Raw genomic sequence first — 16,340 nt, forward strand, 5'->3', positions numbered from 1 at the left:
TCGAGTCAGTGACTATACTTAGTACAAATTGTGACAGTTTGTTAATAAATGAATAAATGAATGCTAAAACACTCAAGATCATTAACACAATGATGAAAGTGACTCAAAAGGAATATATGAATCTACTCAAAATTACTAGGAAAAGTTTTTGTTTCTGAAATCAAGTTTGTCTTGATATCCCTTGCATTCCTGCCTTCATTCATCTACTCGGGAATATTCACACTGCTGCCAAAGCAACAAGAATAATGAAGGAACATCATCAATCTACTTAAAAAGAAATATCAGATTCAAGAATTCTAATACTGCCATCACCTCATCATATTTTGACGCTTGAAAGCACTGGTTTACTGTGCATTCAATTTCATTAATGCTGTCATCCTTTAGGGCAAGCAATGGATAATAGCCCTTTTCTGAGGTTTATAAAACTGCCAAGAATGCATGGAAGCTTATAAATTTATGTGTGTTTGTTAAAAAGTCAATAATTCAACAAAATTAAAATAGATGCTGGTATTTTTCAATCATTAATGTAATTTTTCAAAGTTGATTAAAAAATAATATACTTAAATAGTTCAGTTCAGTTACCTTCAGGACTAAAAGAAGTTTCCTAAATGAAAAAAGGAATTCACAATGATTATCATATGCCAATACTAAGATCACCAACTGAATTTTAAATAGTTTTCAAATGAAATCTAGCTTGTTAATGCAACATACTATATTACTAAAGCAAAATAATACACAAATATAAAATTTATTATCTCAGTTATTTTAATCATTGTTCTGATACTGCTTTTCTGATACTGCATATTATCATCAAATTTTATTAAACCTATTGTAGAAGTCTAAGATACCAACTTGAACATTTTTAAAGCATAAAATTTTTTAGGTACATGACATGGCTTCATGAATTTTTCTTCAGAGGAAAAAGGCACAATACCCATGAAGGGAGAATATTTTTTATACTATTAAACTGTGTTAAGGATAAAAATGTAAATAAATGCAAATAAAATGGAACTTTAAAATCTAAATACTGTACCTTATAACATCTCACAAATTATGACACCATGCCACCAGTTTGAGATGTGGATGCCTGAATTATAAAGTTGAAGGCTGTTATAAGTTTTTAGATCATACTAATTGGCCAAAGGATTTGCTTTAGATACCCACTGAAAGGGCAGTGTTGTTATACTGTGACTTAATTGCATTAGAAGAAAACAACTTTTCTTTCAGTTATTTTTCCACCACCATCTAATCATATAAAGGTTTTGGTTCACTCTCCTGCCCCTCAAATACTTTGCTTTAGTGCACAGAAAGTTTTCTTTTCAGCTATTACACGATTAAGTATGTCCTTATAGAATGATCAGAAGCATCTGGGAAAGGTGGAAGTGAAAAAAATCCTCACTGGGAAAGTTAGCTTAATGCGTGCCCTTCAGAGTGGCCCATTATCAACATTTCATAGTGGGTTTCTTTATTTTCAGGTCCCTGAGGTATGTGCCATAAATTATGACTTGAACTAAACAAGTCACACTTGGCTCCAAAATGAAATTTTCCTACCTCTACTTTCTAGTCCCCAAGGTGGGAAGAGGAAATCCTGGTCACAGCCAAAGAAGTCATATTTTTGGCTCTAACATACATTTTCCTGCTTCTCTAAAAGCCAAACTCTGCAATTGAGACTACAAGAGTCTTAAGTTAGTATTTTAAACTATATTTTAATTTTTACTTCCATAATCTGTCTCAAATTTAAGAAGAAAAAATTTAGTATCATAAAATTAATGTCATTGCCTTCTTTTTCCCACTCAGATCACTTTTGTAACTCAGACACTGACCTTAACTCTTTAAAATATGAATTCAAATTCAAATGAAACAATAGAGAAAATAAGGCAGAAATAGATTGTTTCATTTCCATAAGATAAAATACTTCAGATGTTTATTTATAAACAATTTCTACTTATTTTGCATGGTAGATTAAGTATTAATGTAAAAGAAAACTGAAAAGTCCTAATTTACGGTCCAGTAATTTGAAGTATTGTTTTAGGTTTGGAAAAACCATTTACGGAAATCATTTAATTCATCATCTCATTTTATAGAAAATAAATGGCAGACAGAGCCTGGGGTGATTCCCAGAGAGTATAACCCTCTGACCTTGAGTGTGAGCAGAACCTGTGACTTGCTTCTGGCCAACAGAATATGGCAAGAGCAATGGGGTAGTCACTCCCTTGATCAGACCATGTTATAAGGTAAAGGTGTGGAAGTTATTCCTCTTATGTTGTTGTATGATTCCATCTTAGGAGACTGGAGCTAGACAGTATCTTGTTGGCCTTGAAGAAGTAACCTGACATTCTGTGAGAGGGCTTGTTAAGGCGACCACACAACAAGGAATTCCAAGCAGCCGGCAGGGCATGAGAGCAGCTCTTGGCTGGATCAGTCCTACCGCTATAAGCAACTGAATTCTGCCAACATCGTAAATGAGCTTGGAAGAAGATCCCAAGACCCAGATGAGAAAGCAGCCCAGCTGGCACACTGATTGCTGTTTTGTGGAACCATAAGCAGAGGACCCAGCTAAGCCATGCCCACACTCCTGACCCATGGAAACTGTGACGTAAGAAATGTGTGTTGTTTTAAGTCACTATGTTTGTGGTAATTTGTAACAGGGCAGTAGAACAAATAGGGCCACTATAATCAATATACTCTCTCTACTAACATATTCTACTATGTGTTAGATAGGCTGTAAAATACTAGTGGAATTGAGTACTACCTTCATAACACCTTTAATGATTTATGATGTAACAACACACTGTACTGCCTTATTATGTTATATATGAATGTTTACTACTGTCCTACTCATCATCTAATAATGATCACTATCATTATCATGCCTTAATTAAAGAGTCTAGGAATGAAGGACTGTTTTTCTTTTTTTTAATGTCAAGTAAAATAAGCAACAAAACCAAATACTATTTTGATAACTTATTTAAAATATATTTAAATTTAGTTTTGGGCTTCCCTGGTAGCTCGGTTGGTAAAGAATCTGCCTGCAATGCAGGAGACCTTGGTTCAATATCTGGATCAGGAAGATCCCCTGGAGAAGGGATAGGGTACCCACTCATTATTCCTGGGCTTCCCTAGTGGCTCAGATAGTAAAGAATCTGCCTGCAGTGCAGGAGATCTGGGTTCAATCCCTGTGTCAGGAAGATCCCCTGGAGGAGGGCATGGCAACCTATTCCAGTATTCTTGCCTGGAGAATCCCATGGACAGAGGTGCCTGGTGGGTTACAGTCCATGGGGTTGCAAAGAGTTGGACATGACTGAGTGACTAAGCACACACAAATTTAGTCTTAATTAATTTTGCTTTAACATATATTTACTAGTTATAATAAACATATTTAAATATAAAAGTATATATTTAAGATTTAAACTATATTAAAAAATAAACATCTGAAACAGGAGGAAAGAGAGCAGGGCACAACCTTTGCAAGAATGACATAGCCTGAGGGCCCAACATAAAATGATGATTAAAACCAACTATGTCCAAGATGGTAGACAAGTCAATTTCAACTAGACCGTGATCCTTAGTATATGCTCACTGTAACACATCAGCAAGCTAAATGACATACCCAGAGGCGCCATGACAGTTCCAAGGCTGACCATCAAAGACCAAAAAGCGAGCAGTGGCCCAGTTTCTGGAAATCTCCATTTCTTCCCCTAAATGATTGGAATAATCTACCCATTCATTAGCCTATGAAATTATCCAGCTCATGAAAGCTAACCATACCACATTTCAAGGTCACAGTCACCCTCTGCAATGGCCCACACTCTGTCTGTGAAGTATTTCTCTCTGAATTAATCCACTTCTTAACCTATCACTTTGTCTCTCACTGAATTCTTTCTGCAATGAGACATCAAGAACCTGAGATTCATCAGGTCCTAAAACCAGGTCTGTGAACTCATTTGGAAGACTGTGTGTCTTGGCCAGGTTCAAGTCCCAGCCACGTGGATTAGAGTACCAAACTGGGTTTTAGCTTGGTTTGAGTCCCAGCTTTGTGGGTTCAATTCCCAAGCAGGGTTTTGGATGGGTTTGAGTCCTGGCACACGGGTTCAAGTCCCAGCCTGAGGTAAATGGTTTTATATCTAATCCTTAATTAAACTAATTTACTGAACACTCACTATAGTCCAAGGCAATATTTAAGTGTGGAAACAAAGATAGTTAAGAAATTGTCCTTATCTTTGAGGAACCCCATCCAACAGACTATAAATCATATTTATAAACACTAAAATATAACAGAGAACAAAATGACCATCACTCCAGTATTCTTGCCAGGAGAATTCCATGGACAGAGGAGCCTGGTGGGCTACAGTCCATGGGGTTGCAAATAATCGGACACAACCAAGTGACTAACACACACACACAAAATACACTATAATGAAGACAGTGTAAATACATGTTTTCAGTTCAGTTCAGAAGCTCAGTTGTGCCCTACACTTTGCAATCCCATGGACTGCAGCACACCAGGCTTCCCTGTCCATCACCAACTCCTGGAGCTTGCTCAAACTCATATCCATCGAGTCGGTGATGCCATCCAACATCTCATTCTTTGTCATCCCCTTCTTCTCCTGCCTTCAATCTTTCCCAGGATCAGGGTCTTTTCCAGTGAGTCAGTTCTTTGCATCAGGTGGCCAAAGTTTCAGCTTTGGAGTTTCAGCTTCAACATCAGTCCTTTCAATGAATATTCAGGACTGATTTCCTTGAGGACTGACTGGTTGAATCTCCTGGCAGTCCAAGGGACTCTCAAGAGTCTTCTCCAACACCACAGTTCAAAAGCATCAATTGTTTAGCGCTCAGCTTTCTTTATGGTCCAACTCTCACAGCCATACATGACCACTGGAAAAACCATAGCTTTGCCTAGATGAACCTTTGTCCACAAAGTAATGTCTCTGCTGTTCATAACCCAGGGATTGAACCCAGGTATCCCATATTGCAGGCGGATTATTTACCATCTGAGCCACCAGGGAAGTCCAATCGTATTGGAGTGGGTAGCCTCTCCCTTCTCCAGGAGAACTTCTCAACCCAGCAATCGAACTGGGGTCTCCTGCATTGCAGGCAGATTCTTTACCAGTTGAGCTACCAGGGAAGTCCTAAGTATGTACTTTAGGAAGTATAAATTCCTTTTTAAAGGATGTTTGCTGTTTTTCAGTGTTTCTATTAAAGAATTTTAAAGTTATAATATTAAAAAAAAAAAAAAATAAAGCAGAGCACCATGTGCCTTCAAAACTGAAAAAAAAAAACACTGGTAAAACTTACTACATAGGTAAATATAAAAGCCAATATTATTGAACTTTTTGTTTTGCAACTTTTTAAAAGGAAAATACATAAAAGAATAATTATAAATTAAGCTAATGGCATACAATGTATAAAGGTGTAATTTATGTAACAGAAAAAGGGAGAGACAGAGATTAAGATGTTACTTCTAACTCCTAAGGTAACAGTAAGAAAATAACTAAAAATATATACAAAAGAAGAGAAGGGAATCAAAATACCATACAACAATAAAAAAAAAAAGGCTAAACAAAAAGGAATTGAGGAACAAAAGTCACAAAAGACAGGCAGAAAACAGTTAAATGGTAAAACTAAGCCCTTCCTTAAGAATGATTACTTTAACTGGATTAAATTCTCCAATGGAAAGGCAGAGATTGGCAGAATGAATTAAAAAATATAATCCAATAATATAATGTCTAAAAGAGACTCATTTTAGATATAAAGAAGCTAGATCCATCTTATAATATATGTAAAAATTTACTCAAAATAGAGCAAATTTTTAAATTTAAGAGCTAAAACCATGAAACTCTTTGAAAAAAACATAAGGGGCAAAGCTGCATGACCATGGATTTGGCAACAGCTTACTAAATATGACACCAAAAGCACAGGCAGAAACAGCAAAACATAATGTGGACTCTATTAAAATTTCAAACTTTTGTATTTTTTATATCCTAACTGACTCATTGGAAAAGACCCTGATCCTGGGAAAGATTGAAGGCAGGAGAAGAAGGGGATGACAGGATATCTTATATCCTGCCTGCACTGCAGGCAGATTCTTTACTATCTGAGCCACCAGGGAAGCCATCAGTTCAGTTCAGTTCAGTCCAGTCACTCAGTCGTGTCCGACTCTTTGCGACCCCATGAATCGCAGCACGCCAGGCCTCCCTGTCCATCACCAACTCCCGGAGTTCACTCAAACTCATGTCCATCGAGTCGGTGATGCCATCCAGCCATCTCATCCTCTGTCGTCCCCTTCTCCTCCTGCCCACAATCCGTCCCAGCATCAGAGTCTTTTCCAATGAGTCAACCCTTTGCATGAGGTGGCCAAAGTACTGGAGTTTCAGCTTTAGCATCAGTCCTTCCAATGAACACTCAGGACTGATCTCCTTTAGAATGGACTGGTTGGATCTCCTCGCAGTCCAAGGGACTCTCAAGAGTCTTCTCCAACACCACAGTTCAAAAGCATCAATTCTTTGGCACTCAGCTTTCTTCACAGTCCAACTCTCACATCCATACATGACCACAGGAAAAACCATAGCCTCGACTAGACGGACCTTTGTTGGCAAAGTAATGTCTCTGCTTTTGAATATGCTATCTAGGTTGGTCATAATCCTCCTTCCAAGGAGTAAGCGTCTTTTAATTTCATGGCTGCAATCACCATCTGCAGTGATTTTGGAGCCCAAAAAAATAAAGTCTGACACTGTTTCCACTGTTTCCCCATCTATTTCCCATGAAGTGATGGGACCAGACGCCATGATCTTCATTTTCTGAATGTTGAGCTTTAAACCAACTTTTTCACTCTCCACTTTCACTTTCACCAAGAGGCTTTTTAGTTCCTCTTCACTTTCTGCCACAAGGGTGGTGTCATCTGCATATCTGAGATTATTGATATTTCTACCAGCAATCTTGATTCCAGCTTGTGCTTCTTCCAGCCCAGCATTTCTCGTGATGTACTCTGCATATAATTTAAATAAGCAGGGACAGCCTTGACGTACTCCTTTTCCTATTTGGAACCAGTCAGTTGTTCCATGTCCAGTTCTAACTGTTGCTTCCTGACCTGCATATAGGTTTCTCAAGAAGCAGGTCAGGTGGTCTAGTATTCCCATCTCTTTCAGAAGTGCGATCCACACAGTCAAAGGCTTTGGGAAGCCATAAACATGCTTTAATTATTATTATTATTTTTTTTTAAAGGCCAAGACTTCATTTTGGAGTCCTTATTCTTAGCCCTTTATCATATGTAATGGAAAATATCCACCACCACCACCCCCAACCACTGCTGACTTAGGGCTTGTGCATGTGACATACTTTAGGCAACGTGTTAGCTAATGTGACAGAGGTAGGTGTTTGATAATTGCTTAGACAGTCAAGCTTGCCTCCTGCACCTCTGCCATTGCAATGATAACATGTTTTGGCTGGTCTGTTGGTTCACAAAGGATGAGATACATGTACAGCAGAGCTGATCCAGTTGAACTCAACCTATGCTGGTCAAACCATAGCAAGGCAACTAAGCTCAGCTGAAATCATCTATTGCCCACCCCACCCTCATAGATGTTGACCCACAGTGAATGACTGGTGTTTCAAGCCACTGAATTTTAGAATTGTTTGTTAGGAAGGACTGGCCCAGAAATACAGCATCAAGAAATATACTTTCCCTTACAAGTCTTTCCAGTAAAGACTTTTCCTCTTCATCTGTCCCTTGATCCTGCAGCTTAGACTATTCTTGGGTCCATCTACTTGCCCCCTTTAGGAACCACTAGGGGTGGTTTAGAATAACCACTTTAGAATAACCTTCCTCCTCCCTGTGCAGACCTCACTGAAGCTTCTGTGATTTTGCTGTTTTATATAACTAGAGCCATTGGATTTCAGATAAGCACAGACAAGCAAGACCATGACTGAGGAATGTCAGAGCATGTCACCGGTATCTTTTTTTTGTTTTTCAATGACAGACTGAGATGTTGCCTGGGAAGAACTTATCCTGAGGAAAGAAAGCATTAAGAAGCCCAAGACTGGTGCAATAAACAACACCTAGAATCACAGCTGTTGTGAGAGAAGATAGAGAAAATAGAAGGTAAATGCATTTTTTTTTCTTCACAAGTAAAAACTATTTAATTTTAAAGATTTTTTTCAAAGAATAACAAAATAAACAATTATGTTCTCACTATATTTTCTTTCAGTTTGTTTTTTAGTAAAACAAACATTATAGGAAAAGCTAAAGTCACTGGGGACAGGAAAGTCCCTGATAACTAGTTAAGCTAGTTAGTAGCTAATATTAACTAGTTAATAAGGTCCCTGATAACTACCTCCAAAATCATTCCTTTCTCTTCTCATACATAATCACTATTATGAGTTTGATGTGAATCCTTTCAGGGCTTGTTACTTTGTGAGTGTGATATTTAATACAACCCAGTTATTAGCCATAAAGCTATCTCCTTTTCCAGTTCTCAAGGACTCATATATAGGTCCAAGAGTGAAAGACGATACAAGCAAAAGGTCAAAGTGCTAGTTGCAGGGGAAAAAATTTATATTTAAGACATGGGAAGAACGTGTGGTAGAAAGTGTGGGATTCTTTCTGCTTAAACAAAGCAGCATCTGTACAGTAATATAACACTGTAAATATACTCAAGATAAAATGTTAAGACATTCAAAAAAGACACTACCACTGCTAATAGTAGTGCCATCAACAGCACTTAGCTTCAGTGGAATGAGCATTAATGCCGTTGAGGGTGAACCCAACAGTTTTCTTGAGTAGATGTCTACTGTTTCATCATAGTACTAGTCAGAGGCAGCATTCGCCATTTTAGAAAAGGAGCCCTAATGAACGGTCATCAAAACTTTCAGTACTAACACTTGTGGCTGGAGAAAGGCAATGGAAGCCAACAAAGTTACTGAAGACTGAAAGGATTAAATATCCCTTGAGGACTTTCAGAAATATTGAGGAGGACCAGAGGTTAGGAGAGTATAGGAGCTAACTTGAGAAATATTAACATTGTTAATACTATGTAATTCCAAATGTCTAGTAAAATATTATCAATGAAAAAGATAATTACCGAGGGAAAGAATTCTTGCTTTAATATGAGATCCTAACAGGTTGCATCCTGAAAGGGATACAGATTATACTCAGTAGAGTCAGAAAACCTTAAGTCTTGGTCTCAGATTCCTAGCACCTTCAAATTCCTGTAGCAATAAAAGAAAATTCTTCCCAGTAAAGATAATAATATCACCCTAGGATTCAAATTATTACAACAAATAGTTTTCAAAAATTTTTAGTGAACAATCAGTGATAGTGAAACAAAACTCCTGTTTCTGGCCAACGCAGAATAACTGTCTTAGGGATATTCCTCCCACTGTAAGTAACTGTAAATTGGACAAAATAAATAAAGCAACTGCTTTCAGCGGGGCAGACACAGGGCAGCATAAGACTGTAATCTCAGAGACAACGGAAATCCATTAGGTGAACTCCATGACTCTCAGTGCTCCTCTGGGTATAATTTTTCAACAATAGCGCAGAACACAGAAGTACAAGCAGAGTTCGGTGGTCCTGCTGAGCTGAAGTGGAAGACAGCAGAACTCGTAGCAGCAAAAATCACTGAAATCTGCAGGGCAAGACATGGCATCAGAGAGAAGAAAGGGCCCTAGAATTCCCTGGGGGGTTCTCTGTCAGTCTGTGGCTCAGAGTTTGATAAAACACAGATTGCTGGGGTCTATCTCCAGAGTTTCTGATTCAGGAGCACTGGATGGAACCTGCAAATATGTATTTCCCTTACTTGATACTGATAATGCAGATGACACAAGTGGTACTGATGCTCTTGATCCAGTCCTATACTTTGAAAAGCATTCGTTTTGAGTAAAAGACAGTGCAGGTTAAAAATAAACCCAAATCTACTAAACCTTTCTCACTCATTCTGAGTCACTAGAGCATTAACATAGAATGTCTGAGGATACAAGAAAAACGTATAGTTAACTTTACACAAAACAAACAACTTCTGTGATACATACAACTTCTAAGGCTTTGATGGCCTACCTGAAGATCTTTCACATTTGGAAAAGGAATTCCTATTGTTACGACAGCGCGGGCATTATCATCTGAGAAATCCAGACCCTCACTCACTTTACCACGACAAACTGCCACCAGGAGGGCTCCATCTTAAGCAACAGAAAATCAACATTTTTAAAAGCATAATCAAGATTCCCAGAAAATGTCTTATTCTTGTCATTTTGAAAAGATCTGATTATTAACTATAATATCAAATTAAAAAGACTCAAAATTAAAAACTACTGTAAGATAAAGTTTTTAAAGTTCAATGTCTTCAAATAAAACAAAATTACATTTTGACACAACATGGTAGGATCAATTTACAAACTGTGTATCTCCCAGTTACACTATATAGAAAAACCATGTCAGAGTAATAACCTGCATGTGAACTGAGCAATTGTGAATCAACTGTTTCATCTTTAAAATATCTGAAATTGAGATCACTACCTTTACCACCAGAATGTAAAGTTATCAGAAGGATTTAAAGGACTCTGTATCATTAGATCAATATTATATTGCAAAGTATTTAAAACATACACACACAGAATGTGCATAATCTTATCATACAAGGATATTGACAATTATGTTATAGCATCTTTGTGATGTTTCACTGTTCACAAGTTATTATTATTAGCCCTTTCTGTGAAATGTTTTATGGGCATTTTCTAACTTTGAAATTTAGCCTTTAGTTATGTTTACTTTACGCAATTAAATATAAGCACAAAGTATATTTTTGCATAAAATGTAACCTCCTTCCACTAGTAGTAAGGAAGATATTAATGCATACTCTACCATCTTCTTTGACAAAACATTTTAGGTAGTGTACAGAAGTTTATAGGATAATACCTGAAGGCATCCCATTTCTTAAAACTGAACTGGCATCTTCAAGTGAAAGTACTCATAGGAGAACAATTCCAAACAGAAGAATTTCTTTAACTTAATTTTCTTTTCACTCAGGATTATAGAAATAATTTTTGAAAAAAAGGCAATACAAATACAATTCTAACAGCACCAACTTGTCACTTTATGGTAAAAAATTTTTTCGCTATCAAATAATTTCCATTTACCTTTTTCTCCTTTGTACTTGATTGCATCGTAGTACATCTGCAGTAATTCATCAAAATCAATTTTTTCTCCTCCCTGTGGTTCTACAATGACTGTCTTCACCAACTCCAGATTATGCCATAAGCCAGTAGAGAGCCAACGTTCTTTTAACTTTTCTAATAACTGAAAAGGGGAAAGAAAACATTGAGTTTCTTGTGTATCCAACTGAACAAACATATTTATCTGTTTAAAGACAATCTGATTACAACATGACTATGGCAAGAGTATTAACATTTGTGTTTTAGTCTAAAAAATGAGGAAAACAATTATATGTCATAGAGCTGTGACTGGGTAAATTCATTAACCAATTTAGAAAGCTTTGAATGAGGCCCTGCACACAGTAAGAGCTTCATGGATGGTGGCTGCTATGGCTGCTGTTATCATTATTATTGCTTCTAACATTACTGCTGCTACTGCTACTATGTCTGTCATTGCTATCTTGGGGATTTCAGAAGCAGGAAAAAAATTACTTCGAAGTTCATAAATTTTAAGTTATCTCTAAATCTAAGGTAAAGTTCTTAATATCCTTAATTAAATGAAGATTTTTAAAGATCATTTTACATAGTACATAGGCAGCCACGCTGCTTGAAAACTTGATCATCACTGATAAACTGAATTGAGCAAATATATAAACAGAACCTCAGGCAGCCAACAAGTACAAAACATAAAAGCACAAGTGGAACATTTACAAAAACAACCATATGACAGATTAAAAAAGGACTTTCAACAAATTTCAAAGAATATCAGATTAACCACATATTCTAGCAACAATACAAACTTAGATTAAAAGTCAATAACATAAAGTTAGTGGAAAAAAACAAACATACAAACTCAACACTAAAGATTATATTCTTAAAGAGCATATGGGTTATATGCCAATTATATCTCAATAAAGCTGCAAAAAGAAAATAAATAACAACAAAAGAGAACACACAGAGAAGAAATCAACAGAATTCATGACATCTTTAGATCTGAATGACTAAAAAACGTACCCATAATCCAAAACATGTGGTATGGAATAAAGGTAATAAGAAAGCAGAAGTTAGTAAAGATAAGAATTGAAATAAATTAAAAAAAAAAAACAGTGGTAGAGATTATTATGACTTAAGTTGAACTGTTTTACTTGTTTTATGCAAAGAGTTCTATGTCATATGGGCCAATTATTACAATATAGGCAGTGAGTGAAGTGAAGGTTCTCAGCCGTGTCTAACTCTTTGTGACCCCATGGACTGTAGCCTATCAGGCTCCTCCATCCATGGGATTTTCCAGGCAAGAGTACTGGATTGGGTTGCCACTTCCTTCTCCAGGGGATCCTCCCAACCCAGGATCGAACCCGGATCTCCCACATTGTAGGCAGATACTTAACCGTCTGAGCTACCAGGGAAGTCACAATCTAGGCAAGCATCAAGAAATTACTTCAAACCTCCAGAGAACAAAAATTAATTTTTGTAAGATGATTTATTTCCTCAGAATTTTAACATATCTATTTTTGGAAACAATAATAAGACAACAAAACAAATTTTTTAAAAATCACTGCTGCTGCTGCTAAGTCGCTTCAGTCATGTGCGACTCTGTGCGACCCCAGAGACGGCAGCCCACAAGCTCCCCTGACCCTGGGATTCTCCAGGCAAGAACACTGGAGTGGGTTGCCATTTCCTTCTCCAATGCAGGAAAGTGAAAAGTGAAAGTGAAGTCGCTCAGTCGAATCCGACTCCTAGCGACCTCATGGACTGTAGCCCACCAGGCTCCTCTGTCCAAATCACTGCTATGGTCTAAATGTTTGTATCCCTCCAAAATCCTATGTTGAAATCCTAATCTCTAAAGCTAAAAGTATTTGGAAGTGGGGTCTTTAAAAGTGATTTGGTCATGAGCATGGAGCTTTCACAAATGGGATACTGCTCTTATTTTTGAGATCTCACAGAGTTCCCTTGCCCCTTCTACCACGAGGGCATAGCAAGAGAGAACTGGCTCCCCACAGGAAGAGGGTCCTCACCCAACCATGCTGGCACCCTAATCTGGGACTTCCAGCAGGGCTATGAGAAATATGATCCACTGTTCATAAGCTACCAGGTCTGGAGTATTTTATTCCAACAACTAGAACACACTAAGAAAATCACTAATTGGTAAAACAATTCACTGCATATTATACATTGATCAGGGTATTCTGATCAGTAAGAATAAAATTTTCCCATAACACCACGTTAATAGGTAAAAAACAACAGGGATATTATTAATTTAAAAAACTTCTTTACTTTGGCTATTAGAATTTACTTTTTGAATATACACCTTCTGAATCAAAGTTTCTCATCATGCAAATTCTTAGTCTCTTTTAGCTGCTGTAATTCAGTTAGAAGAGCATAAAAATATCCCAAGGATGTAAAACCAGATGAAAAGTATCACGAATCTGCATAATTATTGATTCTTAATAGAATTAAATTCAATGGTGCTATACTGTTTTCTGAAAACACAGATAATATTTCACTTCTGATTCCTTGAATCCAAAAGAATAACAACTCCAGTGTTTTGAACATTCAAAATCTGGAGAAACACACAGCATTTTACTGACTGACTTCACTTTCACTTTTACTTTACTTAAGGAAGACCATTAAGTTGATGATTCCAAAATATATTCCATTTTAATAGATTAACATCTCTTTACAAAGAAAAATCTGAGAAATAAAAAGGAAATTGGATCAAAGTAGAAATTTCCCCCCAAAATCCAGCAGGGATTTTTCCTCCATTATGCAGAACAGAATTCAGAATATCAAAAGGTTATAAATGATTTAGAAATATTTGTTTACAAAAGCTTAGAAAAATTTCAAAGCAGGTGTGATATATGCAATATTTCAAAATTTGCTACAATGGATAACTATAAAAGACATTCTATCCACTGATTTTGGATTCGAAGAACTTCAGAAATTTATGGACAATGAAAATGGCCACAAGTTTATAAATAAGTTGTGAATATCACAATTAAAAAGAAACTGAAAAATCCTTCTAATCAGGAATCTACACACACAAGTTAAGAGAAGGAACATCCACAGAAAAGGTTTGAGAGGCCTCCAGAATCTACAACTGGAACTGGTGAAGATCTTTCCCTGTACAGAACCAGCCCATAAAAGACTGGGAGAGGTGGCTGTTGTTTTAAATGGGTAGATACAAACCCAAAGTCACATGGAATGAAGAAACAGGAGGAAATGACCCAATCAAAGGAACAAAATAAATTCCAGAAAATCAGCCATAAAGAATTGAGGTATATGATTTACCTGATGAAGAATTTAAAGCAACCATCATAAAGATGCTCAACAAGCTCAGGGAAATGATACATGAATAAAATGAGAATTTTAAAAAAAGAAACAGAAAATATAAAACAGAGCAAAACAGAAATTTTGGAGCTGAAGAATACAGTAACTGACATAAAAAGTTCACCAGAGGGATTCAACAGCAGTCATAGTCAATCAAAATAAAGAATCAGTGAACTAAAACACAGGTCATTTAAATAATCTAGTCAGACAAATATAAAGAAAAGAGAATGAAATAGAGTCAAGAAAGCCTGGGGGATTTACAAGACACCCTCAAATAGACAAATATACACAGAAGGCAAAAAAAAAACAAAGTGAGAGAAAGGTACAAAGTTTATTTAAAGAATTAGTAGCCAGAAACTTCTCATATCTGGTAGGGGAGAATGGATATCCAGGTTCAAGAAGCCAACAGACACCAAAAAGGGTGAATCCAAAGAAGGTTACACTGAGACGTATTATAAACAAATTGTCAAAAAATCAAAGACAGAATTTTGAAAGTAGCAAGAGCAAAACAAGAAGGGAATGGGATAATATATTCAAAGTGCTGAAAGAAAAAAATTGGCCCTCAAAATGCAGAAAGAATGGGAAGAGGAGGAGGTTAAGAGGTGGTGAGGAGGAGGAGGAGAGAGAAACTTTCCCAGAATTACAAAAACTGGGGGAGTTCATCACCATGAGATTCCTTACAAGAAATACTAGGGGGAGTCCTTCAGTTGAAATAAAAAAGATGCTGGAAAATAAAACACAGCCATAAAAAGTGGGCTTTAAGTAAAAAATTGTTAGAGACAAAGAATATTATATATCAAAAAAGCATCAATTCATGAAGATACAATTATAAACATACAAACACATAAGAACAGAGCCTCAGAACACATACAAAACAAAAATTAACAGAACAGAGAGAAACAAATAGTTCTATTATAATAGTAACAAACTTCAACATTCCAATGTCAATAATGAACAAAACAACCAGATAGAAATTCAACAAGATAAAGAGAACTTGAAAAATACCATAAACTAATTAGAGCTAACAGACATATACAGAACACTCCATCTAACAAAGCAAAATACACATTCGTCTCAGTTGTGTGTAAAAACATCCTCTAGTAACCACAGGGTTTTGATGGGACCTAATTAACCTTAAAAGCTTCTGCACATCAAAGGAAACTATTAGCAAGGTGAAAAGACAGCCTTCAGAATGGGAGAAAATAATAGCAAATGAAGCAACTGACAAACAACTAATCTCAAAAATATACAAGCAACTCCTACAGCTCAACTCCAGAAAAATAAATGACCCAATCAAAAAATGGGCCAAAGAACTAAATAGACATTTCTCCAAAGAAGACATACAGATGGCTAACAAACACACGAAAAGATGCTCAACATCACTCATTATCAGAGAAATGCAAATCAAAACCACTATGAGGTACCATTTCACACCAGTCAGAATGGCTGCAATCCAAAAGTCTACAAATAATAAATGCTGGAGAGGGTGTGGAGAAAAGGGAACCCTCTTACACTGTTGGTGGGAATGCAAACTAGTACAGCCACTATGGAGAACAGTGTGAGATTCCTTAAAAACTGGAAATAGAACTGCCTTATGATCCAGCAACCCCACTGCTGGGCATACACACTGAGGAAACCAGAAGGGAAAGAGACACGTGTACCCCAATGTTCATCGCAGCACTGTTTATAATAGCCAGGACATGGAAGCAACCTAGATGTCCATCAGCAGATGAATGGATAAGAAAGCTATGGTACATATACACAATGGAGTATTACTCAGCCATTAAAAAGAATACATTTGAATCAGTTCTAATGAGGTGGATGAAACTGGAGCCTATTATACAGAGTGAAGTAAGCCAGAAGGAAAA

The 16,340-nt window shown here is 36.7% G+C and overlaps 1 protein-coding gene across 2 annotated transcripts in view; it reads right to left on the bottom strand.

Annotated features, from left to right (window-relative positions):
• The window catches only part of BRIP1 (BRCA1 interacting DNA helicase 1), a 180,567-nt gene that overhangs the window by 48,709 nt on the left and 115,518 nt on the right, over window positions 1-16,340 (bottom strand). For both annotated transcript variants that reach the window (XM_070390555.1, XM_070390556.1), the window contains exons 15-16: window positions 11,131-11,290; window positions 10,052-10,173 (exon numbers count right to left, since the gene is read on the bottom strand). In XM_070390555.1, the coding sequence (XP_070246656.1) occupies window positions 10,052-10,173; window positions 11,131-11,290 (282 nt within the window). The remainder of the gene's footprint in view (window positions 1-10,051; window positions 10,174-11,130; window positions 11,291-16,340) is intronic.

This window comes from Bos mutus, chromosome 19, assembly GCF_027580195.1.
Source record: "Bos mutus isolate GX-2022 chromosome 19, NWIPB_WYAK_1.1, whole genome shotgun sequence".
NCBI lineage: Eukaryota > Metazoa > Chordata > Mammalia > Artiodactyla > Bovidae > Bos > Bos mutus.